Genomic DNA, 14,257 nt, shown 5'->3' with positions numbered 1-14,257 from the left:
GGCAGGATTTATACCAGGAATGCAAGGCTGGTTTAACATTAGGAAAACCATCAGCATAATTGACCATATCAATAATCAAAGCAACAGAAATCACATCATTGTTTCAATAGGTGCAGACAAAACACCTTTGACAAAATACAACATCCATTCCTATTGAAAATACTAAGAAGCATAGGAATAAAAGGACTTTTCCTTAAAATAATGAGCAGTATTTATTTAAAACCATCAACAAGCATCATATGCAATGGAGATAAGTTAGAAACTTTCTCAATAAGATCAGGAGTAAAGCAAGGATACTTTATCACCACTATTTCTTAATATTGTACTAGAAATACTAACTTTAGCAATTAGAGAAAAAAAGAAATTGAAGGAATTAAAGTAGGCAACAAGGAAATTAAACTATCATTCTTGGGGGAAGATATGATGTATACTTAGAAAATCCTAGAAAATCAACTACTAACTAACTGAGATAATTAATAACTTCATCAAAGTTGTAGGATACAAAATAAATCCATACAAATCATCAGAATTTCTATATATTTCCAACAAAACTAAGCAGTAAGAGTTAATAGAAACTCCGTATAAAATCGCTCTAGACTGTATAAAATATTTGGGTATCTATTTTCCAAGTCAAATACAGTAATTTCATGAACATAATTATAAAACACTTTGCATACAAATAAAATGAAATCTAAACACTCAAAAACATTAATTGTTCATTCATAGACTGAGCTAATATAACAAAAATGATAACCCTACCTAAATTAATTCACTTATTCAGTGCCATACTAATCAAACTACCAAAAAACTAGAAAAAATAATGACAAAATTCATCTGAAAAAAACAAAAGGTCAAGAATATCAAGGGAACTAGTGAAAAAAAAGTAAAGGCCAAGTAGTATCAGATCTTAAACTGTACTATACAGAAGTAATCATCAAAACTACCTTGTACCGGCTAAGAAATGAAAGGTTGATCAATGGAATCGACTAGGGGTAAATGACCTTAGCAATTCTGTGTTTGATAAACCCAAAGATCCCAGTTTTGGGGATAAGGACTCACTATTTGACAAAAACTTCTGGGAAAATTGGAAAACACAATGGTAAAAATTAGGTTTAGATCAATATCTCATACCCTATACCAATATAAGGTCAAAATGAATATATGATCTAAACATTAGGAGTGATATTATAAGTAAATTAGGGGAACATAGAATAGTTTACCTGTCAAATCCATGGAGAAGGGAAGAATTTATTACCAAACAACACATAAAGAAACTTACTTTGAGAGCCAAGCCTGTGGTCTCTCAGAGGGGAGGGTTGCTCTGTCTAGGTGTAGCAGTCAGTTGAATAATGGATGAGAGGCGCTGTGTGCTCAATCCTATGTATGTAGGTATCACACAGCACTCTGCCATGGCAAGAGGTTTGTTTATTATATATGTTTAGTGAGTACATATTTTTCTGGCACACAATCATTTTTCAACATAGATGTTTCCATAGAACCTAACAACAGATGTGAAGCCCAAGGAGATAATCAATGAAACATTGTTGCTACAACAGAGATGAATATAAATGACATGAGTAGGGTGGTTTTGAGGTTAGTTCTCCCTGACCTATGGGATGACCAATTAGGAGGATCATTGTTACTTTTGGTCAACTTTCACAATCAATCACAATTACTTAGGAGATGGGTAATAAAACATTTTGTAGCTAGGAACAGGGTTAGAGGGTAATTTAATGACAGACCAGATTTGGAGTTTTCTTCAATTTACAAGTTATATTTTTCTTGATTTATTTTAAAGCACCTGGCAAAGTTGCCTGGTTTCTGTCCACAAACAGATTCAATGGTGAGTGTCCTGTAGACCTGGGCTTGAAGGTGATTGAGGTTCTTGGTTTGCCTGGCTCGTAATGCGAGTGAATGTAACTCTGTGGAGAGGGAAAGGAGGGGAGTAATTGGTAATGATCTTTAGGTTTTAATTCTGTGAATGTAATCTTTTAGGGTAATAATTGGGGGGGGGGATTAAGGTGGGATGTATGTGTGTTAACCCTATAAGTATTTGCTCTCATTATTTCTCCTGTTTTGGGAGAGAGGATTGGGGAGAGAACAATAATCATAGTAATTCCATTAGTAGAGGAAGTTAAATGGAGAAGTCACAGAAGGGGGTTCAGTGGGTGCCTTATTTTCTGGGGGCTGCTTTGTAGTCTCCATTTCCCCAGACTGTGACTCTGTCAGATAGCAGGGGTGATGGCTCTCCACAAACTTACAAGGTGTAAAGTGAAAATTTTTGATTATATTAAATTAAGAAGGTTTTGTACAAACAAAGCCATGGCAACCAAGATTAGAAGGTAAGCAACAAACTGTGTGACAATTTTTCATGACAAATGTATTCGATAAAAGTCTTCTTTCTCAAATATATAAAGAACTAAGTGAAATTTATAAGAATCCAAATCATTCCCCAATTGACAAAATGGCCAAGGGATATGAACAGGCAGTTTTCAGATGAAGAAATAAAAGCTATCAATAATCATATGAAAAAAAAATGTTCTAAATCACTCTTGATTAGAGAAATGCAAATTAAAGCAAACTTGAGATATCACCTCATACCTATCAGATTGGCCAATATGACGGCAAAGGAAAATGATAAATGTTGGAGGGAATGGGACAAAACCAGGACATTAATGCATTGCTGATGAGATTTTTAATTGATCCAGCCATTCTGAAGGACAATTTGTAATTATGCCCAAAGGGCTATGAAAGAATGCATACCCTTTGATCCGGTAATACCACTACTAGGTCTGTATGCCAAAGAGTTAAAAAAATGGGGAAAGATTGTTTATACAAAAATATTTATAGCTGCACTTTTTGTGGTGGCAAAGAATTAGAAACTGAAGGAATGTCCTCTAGTTGGAGAATGGCTGAATATATTGTGGTATATGATTGTGATAGAATACTACTATGCTATAAGTAATGATGAACATGATGATTTCAGAAAGAACTGGAAAGACCTATGTGAATGGATGCAGAGTGAAATAAGCAGAACCAGGAGAATATTATACAAAGTAATGGCAATATTGTGGAACAATCAAATGTGATAGATTTTGCTACTAACAGCAATGCTATCATCCAGAACAATTCTAAGGGACTTATGAAAAAGAATGCTACCCATCTCCAGAAAGAGAATTGTTAGTGTGTAAATGCTGATAAAAACATATGATTTATCACTTGTTTATTTGGGTATATGGTTTGGGGTTTAGGTTTTATAAGATTATTCACTTATAAAAATGAATAATATAGAAATATATTTTGCATAATACATGTATTACCCAGATTGAATTGCTTGTCAGCTCTAAGAGGGAGGAAGAAAGAAGGTAGGGAAACAACATGATTCATATAACTTCTGAAAATGTATGTAGAAATTTCTTAATAAAATAAAATTAAGATAAAAATAAAATTTAAAAATAAAATAAAATTGAAATAAAGATATGCCATGTGAATCAAAAACAATATACTTCAGTGTATTTTTGAGGTTTTATAATTTAAAAAGTAAATATGATTAAAATATTCAATATGAGAGACAGAGACAGAGAGACACAGAGAGACACAGAGAGAGAGAGAATCTGAGCTCCCCCACATCACTGATTACACCAAGCGCACAATCACTACTGGAAGAGCCCTTGTCTAAGATACTATTGGGATGGTACCTGAATTGACTCCTGGATTCCTGGAGGTTCCCCTCCTTGACCCTGGAAAACTTTCAAGAGTGGAGCCTCCAACCCTTTGTCTAGAAAGAAAGAACAAACACTGAGGCAGGTAAGGAACTGAGACTAATTTTCCATAAGGCTAAATGACTTCAAAAAGGAGAGGGTACAAGATGTCTCTCATTCCAGCACTGAATATCACTCGATGCTGTGAGCAAAGTAAGAAAGCAACCAGAGTGCAAAGAGAAAATGTTGAAGTCATGGTCTTTAGACATTTTTAAAGGCTCTTATAGCCATTCCAAGAGCCTCCATTTCACTATGTGTATAGCTTCTCAAAAATGGATGTAGAATATATCTATATCTACATTTATATCTATATTTATATCTATATCTATATATAGATATCTATATATAAATATAAATATATATTTATCCATATCTATATCTTTATTTCTATCTATCCATCTATCTATCTATCTATCTATCTATCTATCTATCTATCTATATCTATATCCAATGTTTCTCCAAGGCCCTTTGATTACACAGAATCAAAGATTTCTTAGAATCAAGCTCCCTTGCCTTTAGTTGTGGGGATATGTCATCAGAAGTGGTCTATACATGTCTCAGGTTGCTTTTACCTAGACAAGTGACTATCCACTTAACTGTCATTACAAGGGAAATCTAAGAATAGGATTAAGTACCTAGTTTCATTTTCCCATGCAGGAATGTGATTAGTTTAACCCTAACAATTCCTTTTATTTTTCTAACTTAGTTATGCTTTTTATGCTTTTATTGAATGCCAAATTTGCTCTTAAAATTTTCTTTTTGGCTTCTCTCATTTTGTCATAAGTACCTGAAAGTCACCCATTTTATCAAATATCCATTTCTTCCCCTGAAATATTATGCTTATTTTCTCTGGGTAGGGGATTCTTGGCTATAGGTCTAGATGCTTTGCAGAATATCATATTCCATACCTTCTAGTCCTCTCATGTAGACTCTATTAGATCCTTTGCAATCTTGAAACTGTGGTTCCATAGTACTCAAATTTTTTTATTCTGGCTGCTTGTGGTATTGTATTCTTGGCTCAGGAGGCCTGGAATTTGACTATAATATTCCTGGGATTTTTAAATTTGGGATTTCTTTTGTGAGTTGATAGGTGAATTCCTTCAATTTCTATTTTCCTCTCTTGCTCAAGAATATTTGGGCAGCTCTCCCTTATAATTTATTGCGATATGGTATCCAGGCTATTTTAAAAAATCTGTGATGTAATTATTCTTACATTATCTCTCCTGTGTCTGTTTTCTAGGTCAGTTTTTTTCCAGTGAGATATTTCAGATTTTCTTCTATTTCTTCTTTCTTTTGAATTTTTTTATTGTTTCCTGGTGTCTTATGCAATCATTAGCTGCCATTTGTATGATTATTATTGTAAGGGAGCTGTTTTCTTCCCTGTGGCTTTATATTTTTTCTTAGGTGATTATTTTCCTGTTTGAGACATTGTTTTTTCCTTTTAGGGGGAAACTATTTTTTCAATGAATTTTATTCTAATGGTTTGATTTTTTCTATCTTTCTAAATTTTCCTCTGACCCTCTTATTACTTGTATTTTTCCTTTTGAGAGATCTTTCAGGAGTTTATTTTGGCCCTGATATCCTTTCACATTTTTCTTTAGGGTTTCACGTTTGCATTATTATATTACTTTTCTTATGTGTATTTTGATCTTCTCAGTTGCTAAAATAGTTTTCCAGTGTCAAACTTTTTCTCTATGCTCTATTCCTAGGATAAAGGGAATATTATCCCATGATTATACTGCTGTCTATTCCAGTGTCTGGAGTTGCTGGACCATCTGAGTCACAGATTAAGTTCTCTATGGAGGTAATCTGGTTGACCCACTATAAGAAGGGTTGCAGCCATTCAGTTCATATGCTATTCTCACTAGGTCACATTGGGTCATGTTGGGTTCCATCCTCTCCCACTGAGACTAGACCTTGTTGGTCTGACTTTTTCCCACTGCTGCCTACTTAGTTTTACCCAACTTCTGCAATGGCTATATTATGTGGTGTCCCATTCCCACTTATTCTGTATTGTGTTGGTTTCTGCTCTTCTCCTTCTGAGGTTGGATGGAGTTGGATATGCTCTCACCACTGCTGCTTCAGTTGTATCATGTCTGAGTTCTGCTAAAATTTGCTTAGCCCTCTCTCCTCCTACCCAAGCAAGATGGACTCTTCTTCTTGTTCCTCCTTGCTACTCTGGACCAGAGTACTGCTTCACCCCTTCTTCAGGATTCATTTTGAGGTACCTTTGCTCTTCTGTAATGGCTTTGAGAATGGTTGGCATTCTGACTCCACCATTTTGGCCACCAGAAGTCAACTCCCTCATCTGTAAATTGAGAATCATAATATCTGTGCTACCTATTTTCCAAGATTGTTAGACTCATCAAATATGATAATGTATGAAAAGTATTTTGAAAAACTTAAAGGTAGCTTTGAGTGTCTGTCTAGTGCCATCAAGATGAAATTATACTCTAATTTCTACTGATAACATCCAGTTACATCCTCAGATATGGAAAAACTGGGGAAAGCCATGGTCAGGGTGTAATGGAAAGATTCCTATGTGTGGAAGCAGAAGGTCATAGGTTCAATTTGTGGATTGACCATTTACTACATATGGCACCTTATTGAAGTGAGTTCTCTTTCACTTTATATGAGTCATAAGTTAAATAAGAATATTGGAGTTCATGGCTTTCTTGGGTCCCCATAAATTCTAAAATCCTATAAATCTAATTCATCTTCTACATGATATCTCTTTAAAAGTCTGAACATGGAGGTCAGATCCTACCTAAGTCTTCTCCAGAGAAAATGGTACTAGTTCTTCTAACTCTTCCTCATATGCTTGTACAGGTATATTTTTGATCCCTCCAAGTAAAAGGCTTTATTTTATCTGAATACATCAACCTACTAGACCTATAGGGAAGATGAATTGCATATTTCCAATTCAAGAGATTTCAACACTCATATCTTGTTTTCTTCAGTGAAGACAGGAACTCATGTCATGAAGGTGCATTGACCAAGAATACTAATCACAGCCCTAGTCATTGCCTTATAGATACAAGGGAGGAAGTACTTCTTACCACTGAATAAAAGGTTCAGTAAGTGACCTGATCTTCACTGTCTCCAGAAAAGACATGGTGGCAGTGAGGCTGCCTGTCTTACTCTGCCTGTGGAAATGCAACTACCAAAAAGCTTTGGTCAGCAACTCATGAGCAAAAGGGAGGTCCTAGTAGTCCAGGCTCAGTCTATTACCCAACAAAGTAGTTCATTTAGACTACTCCAAATCATTACATAAGATTTTTTTAGCAATAAATTGGAAATTACCACTATCAGATGAGAATGGTAGAAATGAACAAGGTCCATGAAGCAACAAGGAAAGAGAGAAAGGAAAGAGAGAAAGGGTAGTATTTAGAATTTTTTAAATTTTATTGATTAATTTAGAATGTTTTTCCATGGTTACATGATTTATGTTCTTTCCCTCTCCTCCTCCACCCCACTCCCAGAGCTGAAGAGCAATTCCACTGGCTTTTACATGTATCAATGTTCAAAACCTATTTCCATATCAAGAAATGAGGACTCTACTAAAGGTTTTAGGCATTCCTAGTGTAGTGGAAGATCTGATCTCTGAGGATTAGATAAGGGTGGAAGAGACAATAATACAGCCAAAGGACTGATAGTGATTGCTCCACAGACTAAGGATTTTGGACCTTCAACAATGTTCTCCCATCCATCTGTATGGTAGATAATATCTCCTGGTAAAGGCCCACCCAATATTCCGACCTTAGCCATCTTGAGAAGATGAGAAGGCTAATATCCCAAGAAATAGGGTAGGTGATGGTCTCTTATTAAACACATAGGGAAAGACAAAGTTCAAGAAGTTCAGAAGTCAGTTAGAATGTTTCCCCAACAAATTAAAACTGCATCACAAGGTATAGGATCCTAGACACAATATGGTGCTTAAGAAACATCAAAAGATGTTTCTTATATATATATATATATATTTCCACTGCATCAGTCTGGTAGGAAAGAGGCAATATGATGTCAGAGAAAAGGGTTAGACTTCTAGATAAAAATTGAAATCTTGGGTGTAACATATTAGTAGCTACATGATCTAGCAAGTTATTACCTTTCTCTGAATTTGTGTCCTTAACTGTAAAATTTCAATAATACCATGAGCTCTCCAGGTCTCAGAGGGTTGATATAAAGGAAAATGCTTTGTAAAGGACCATAGTGATAGATTTGATTATTATTAAGCCCATTTCTTTTATACTTTCTCTTACATAGATTAACCTAGGAGTGTATGTCTCCAGATCCTGAGATGCTCCTATTTTCAAACAACTTTCTATCTCTCTAGGTTTCATGATATGGGAAAAGACCTTGAAGATCATCTAGATGGCAGCAATGCTCTTGTTTTTCAGATAAGAAAACTGTGACTCAGGTTAAATGATAGCAGTCAAATACACAAGAAGAATGAAAAGTATCTTTGGTTAATTTCTTCACAATAAATGAGAGGGGGAGGGAGACAGAGAGAGAGAGAGAGAGAGAGAGAGAGAGAGAGAGAGAGAGAGAGAGAGAGAGAGAGAGAGAGAGAAATGTAAATCCCCTTTCTTTTTAAAATTTAACCAAACACCTTTATTGATAAAAAATCACTATATTGTACACATTATAAATATATGTATGGAAAATTTTTGAGTTACAAAAATGAGTACATGATAAAAATTTACTACACAAAATGAAAATGAAAAACTAAAATTAAATGTGATAAAAATATAGTATATCTGGTGATCATGAATAATCTAATTAATTTATGACTTTATTTACAAAAATACTCATCAAACATTTTATAATATTGCCAAAGATTGCCACAGACTAAATCTTAACTAAGCAGCCTCTTTTATTTGCTTAAATAAATTAATTGGAAGAAAAGCAAAATTATTTTGACAAAAATGCCACCAAGTTAAATATTACTAATTGCCCTTTCATGAGAGCATGAATTAAGTGCCAAGCATTATGCTAAGTGTTAGAAATATAAAAACAAGAAAATAAGATGGTTCCTATTCTCCAGGAGATTATATTATAATTGACAAGACATAAAGGAAGTTACAAAATTACAGTGAAGAAAGAAAGTATCAGAACTTGGGTAAGGTAGCCAGAGTTGACATGCAACAGAATGGAAAGCGTGCCAGAAATCAAGTGAGCAGGGTGACTGGGGTTTCTTATCATATCTAGGCAGGAACTCATCAACTATGAGTGAATATCCATAAAATCAAAAGAACTCTCAAAGATTTCATGCTCTCAAGAGGAAGCAAAGAGAGGAAATGAATCATATGAGATCAGTGTCAGCTAGGTTGTGATCCCACTAATAAATGAGCTAATAAAAAGGTAAGAACATGCTGTCTCCTCTCATTTGGAATGTGAATTTCTTGAGAAAGGAAACTTTTTTCTCTATTTGTGCCCCCAACACTTAGCACAATACTTGCCATCTACTATGTGCATAAAATACATTTGCATTCATCCATCATCTATCCATATAGGAAGCATCCCATAACATCAAAAATCAAACAAATTCTAATTCTTGACCATCCTACAGTCTCTCCATCACAACCTTGAGGGGCACAGATTCCTTAGGAAGACTTTTTTCAGGGCATCCTTAAGTTCCTTGTTTCTCAGGCTGAAGATGATGGGACTCAAGAAAGGTGTCAGAACACTGTAGGAAATGCCCATCAGAGTATCCCCTTCCAGAGCTTCTAAGGCCTTGGCTTTAAGGTGTGCAACAGAGGCAAAACTATAGTGTATAACCACCACAATGAGATGGGAGGCACAGGTGGAAAAGGCTTTGTGGCGGCCCTCAGCTGAGGGGATCTTCAAAATGGTGGCCACGATAAAAATATAAGAGAGGAGGATAAGGAGGAAGCAGACAAGCAGGACTATAATGTAAACCACCCCAATCCCTAAGGCCACTGCTGAGACATCTCCACAGGCTAACTTCACCAATGGAGGTACTTGGCAGAAGAAGTGATGGATTTCATTTGGTCCACAGAAGGTCAAGCTAAAAATAGGAAGAGTGATAACTAGCCCCATGACTATGCCACTTAGCCACGAGGAGGCCACCAACCAAGCACAGCCCTGTGAGCTCATAAGCACACCATAGCGTAAAGGATGACAAATGGCCACATAGCGGTCATAGCCCATGATGGTGAGCAAGAAGGCATGAGCGAGGCCACATGAAAAGGTGAAAAACATCTGGTTGGCACAACCCCAGAGGGAGATGGTGTGGTGAGTGGAGATTAAGTCAGCAAGCATGCGGGGATTAATAGCCAAGGTATAGGCAATTTCTGAGATCGAAAGAGTGCACAGGAAGAAATACATGGGTTTATGGAGATTCCGTTCATGCCAAACAGTCAACATGATGAGAAGGTTGCCCAGCAGTGTGAATAAATACATCAGCAGAAAGAGCACAAAGAACAGCAGCTGAAGTTGGGGGAATGGTGAGAATCCAATGAGTATAAATTCAGATACTGTGGTTTGGTTTGGTCCCAGCATGGAGGTTCTGGCAAAGTAGGATATGAGTAAAGCAAAATTATCACTGAATCACAGACTCTGAGAGTTGCAAGAAACTTCAGAGGGCATCTAGTGCTATCACTATTCAAAGCATCAATCTTCTCTATCAAATCCCCAACAAGAAGTCATGCAGCCTCAAGGGAAAAACCTCTAGTTTTTGAAGTTTGCTACACGCACAAGCAAATTATTCTTCTATAGAACAGTTGTAATTAGTAGAACAGTGGAATAAGGAACAGTTAACAAAAATGGATATGAAATGTATCTTCAACTCTATAGACTATGTCATGATGCTTCTCTATGTTTAACTAAAATCAGACTCTTAACTTCTACCTGTGACTCCTTGTTCTTCCTTTTGGGGTTAAGCTAAACAGGTTTAATTTCTCTCCTACATAGGAGTACTTTAAATACTTAAATGCTAGCATGATTTCCCCCCAAATTTCCTTTCTACAATAAACCCAGTTGCATTAAACAATTTCTACATGACTTTCTTTAGGCCCCTTCCAGTCCAATACAATAGACACTGGTAATGACCTTCCTAAAAGGAGATTCCTGGACCTGAGCATAATAAATCAAATTCAATTGGAGCAAAGCTAACAGGATCATTGCAAGTGTGTCCTCTTATTATGAAGAAAGAATGGTACAGAGGAAAGTGCTAGATCTGAAAGGATTGGATCTGGATTCAGATGTTTGCTCTGTTACTTATTACCTGTATGGTTTAATGTCTGCAAGTCTCATCTATAAAAATCAGTGGGTTGGACTAAATGACCTCTAAAGTCCCCTCCATTTATAATCTTATTATTTCAGATCTTTATATATATATATTAAGGTAGCCTAAGCATTCAGAGTGGTTTTTTTGGCTTCTATGTCACCTTGCTACCTTCACTGAGTTTGTAATGCAAATTTGCCTACTTTGTTCTATTTCCTGGTGGCCTTTCTTCCTTTAGAATTCAAAGATTGGGGTCTGATCCAGGCATTTTACAGAGGAGGAAACTGAGGATTAGAAAAATAAATTAATTTGTGATGTTCACATAACTGACAACTAGTATGCTCAAATTGGGCAATTGATTGTTTCAATCCATATATAGGACTTTACTTTTTGTCTCAGGCATATCATTTCACCTAACTGACTCTATTTCCTCATCTATAAAATTATGGTGTTTGACTAGATGACAAGTATGGTCTCTTCTAGCTCAGAATCTATGATGTTTCTTTGTGATTTTTTGTTCAACGATCTCTGTCTTTCTAGATGCTGCTAAATTAGCTGATATTGCTATAGCTTTTTTGGTTATTATATCACAGAGTTGCTTCAAACCGAGTATGTAATGTGTAAGAAATACTCATTTTTTGCCTTGAACTTAGCTGCCCTTTCTCTAGCTTACACTATTGGGTTAATTTTTAAAAATCCAATTATTAGTTTTCATATTTAATTTATTTTGAATCTGATTTTTACCAAATTTGGTCACAAAATAGTCTTCCAGAGCAGGAATAGACAGGCAAAACCTGTGTCCCCTTCTAACATTCCTCAGACTTACTGAGTCCCAAGGTATCACCCAAATTTTTCTTCTGCTGGTATAATCCACATTCTGCCCCAACCGCCCTGATTCCTGAGAGAGTTGGGCAAGTCTTTATGTCACACTATCCTGAATCACCTTTCCCAACTGCACAGAAGAAAGGAATGTCTATCCCTCTGACCTTTCTCCTTGCTGACTATCTCTTCCAGATTTCCATCCACTGAAGAATCTGAAGCTCTTTCCTTTATAGATATTTCTCAGAACTTCCTGGACCTCTCCTTACCCAATGGGGAAATACTACTATCAAAAAGGTCATAGATTTGACAGGGAAAGGATCTCAGAGGTCTTCTGGCCTAAGGCCCTCATTTTATGAGTGAGAAAACTGAGGCCTGGAAATAGGGAGGAATTCATCCAAAGTTCCACTAGTAGCAAGACCCTGAGCTAGGACCTGAGCTCAGTTAGTCAGACTCCTGATCAAGAGCTCTTTCCATTTTAACTTATGAAATCACAACTTTCTACTCCATAGTTACAAGTTACATGTCACCCTATCTCAAAATATTAGCTGCTTCAACATCTTATCTCCCTGTCAGTTCTATGTCCTTCTTGTCAGATACCTCTACTCCTTGTCTACACTGATTTTTATACTAGTAACTTTTACCTTTATGTCTTTTCAGGATTTAAAATTATAAACCACATACCCTTACCATGATATACTTCCTATCTGCTTCCCTCCCTGTAATACCCCCCTTTTATTTAAACCCTTATCTTCCATCTTAGAGTCAATACTGTGTATTGGTTCTAAGGTAGAAGAGTGGTAAGGGCTAGGAAATGGGGGTTAAGTGACTTGCCCAGGGTCACACAGCTAGGAAATGTCTGAGGCTAGATTTGAACCTTGGACCTCCCATCTCTAGGCCTGGCTCTAAATCCACTGAACCACCCAACTGCCCCCTATGCCCTCTTTTCTATCTCTCTTTTGTCACTTCCTTCAAAAGAATGTAAATGAGACAATTCTTGCCACATCTTTACTAACATATGATTCTGCCCTTCTTTTGTTGACCCCCAGGGGAACTTGAGAGCAGAGATCAGAAATTAAAAGTTGGAAGAGACCTTAGAGGTCGACTAATAAAAGTCTTTTGTTTTACAGATAAGGAAACTGAGGCATTTTGGGGAGAAGAAGCTTTACTAAGTCCATTCCATTTTTGGCCAGTTTGTAACCACATAATGATTTCCTTCTTTTCTTCCACTAATTCACCTTTTCTCCAAGCTAGGAATCCACAATTCTCTCAATCCTCTCTACCTGGGTTGCTCTCTTCCAGAAATGTTCTAGTCAGTCAATGTGTTTCTTTAGGGAACTCTCGGCCCTGACATCCTCTTTTCCAATGATCCTCCCAGCTCTGAACCTCTGGCATTCTTTTTCCTTAAGGTTCCACCCAATCCCTCACAGCCCTAATGATTCATGTTTGAAGCTCTTTTCCTATGCTTAAATGTTATAATTCTGTCACTCTTAGTGCTGGCCAGAAATTAGTACAATTATTCTGTTGGGACCTGACCAAATAAGAGGGTTTCTCCATATTTTCTCCCTATTGCCAAAACCTCTGGACCTGGCACAAACTGCCCCTTTGCTCCTATCTGTTTTCTCTCCCCTGACTATCAATTCTGTAATTTATAGACTAACAAGACCCATGCTTCTCTTTTCACCTGCAGGGGATCTTAAAAGTGTTCTGATAAAATAGAGCGACAATTCCCTTCTCTTTGAAGTATGGAGAGAAGAAAATTGCTCACCTGAGGGGGCCTCAGAGTCCTGAGTAACTGCTTCTGTAGCTACCCAAAGTGGTGCTGCTTCCCCTGAAGCAAAGGGTATGAGTACAATGAGTTCAAGCTTAGCTGCAAAGTAAATAGAGAAGATTGGCTAATCTGCCATGAGTGAGATAGTTAGAGACCAAGTGGGAACAGATCAGTATATTTATACCTCTCCTTTTCTTTAGAACTGCTGCTTTTCCCAGACCTTAGAGGTTCTGGAACCCCCTGGGCAAAATCCCCAGCTTTTGGAAATAGACCTGTCCCCAAGAGAAACTTCTATGAGCATATAGAATTGAGCATGCACCCCTTGTCACTAATTGCTGATTGCTGCCAAGGGTGTGCCAATTAGGCTGAATCTATCTATGCTGCTAGATGTTCCCATCTAACCTCCCCCTCCCAAAATAATAAATATTAACCTAATCTGTCTATTTCCTAATCTAAATTCCTATCTTATCCTAAGACTGAGTTGTGGGAAGAGGGTTAGGATTATGTACCAACAAAAACATTTTTTACCACATAACAATTTCCTAATACAAAAGGTCATTCCTTTTGCAATCAATATATAATTCAAATCTTAAGTAAAATTGAACTATCCTATGCCATATATAATGCTAATTCCAATGTATGTAAACCTTAAAATTTCTT

At 36.6% G+C, this 14,257-nt stretch overlaps 1 protein-coding gene across 1 annotated transcript; it reads right to left on the bottom strand.

Annotated features, from left to right (window-relative positions):
• Positions 1-9,338: 9,338 nt before the first annotated feature.
• On the bottom strand, positions 9,339-10,283 carry LOC100013726 (olfactory receptor 10H2-like). The gene has a single exon (XM_001368058.2). It carries the CDS (start codon positions 10,281-10,283, stop codon positions 9,339-9,341), a length of 945 nt encoding a protein of 314 aa, XP_001368095.2.
• Between the last annotated feature and the right edge of the window lie 3,974 nt (positions 10,284-14,257).

The sequence above is a fragment of the Monodelphis domestica genome, chromosome 3, assembly GCF_027887165.1.
Source record: "Monodelphis domestica isolate mMonDom1 chromosome 3, mMonDom1.pri, whole genome shotgun sequence".
Lineage (NCBI taxonomy): Eukaryota > Metazoa > Chordata > Mammalia > Didelphimorphia > Didelphidae > Monodelphis > Monodelphis domestica.
The sequence above is the reverse complement of the archived record's forward strand: the minus strand, read 5'-3'. Positions and strand labels throughout refer to the sequence as shown.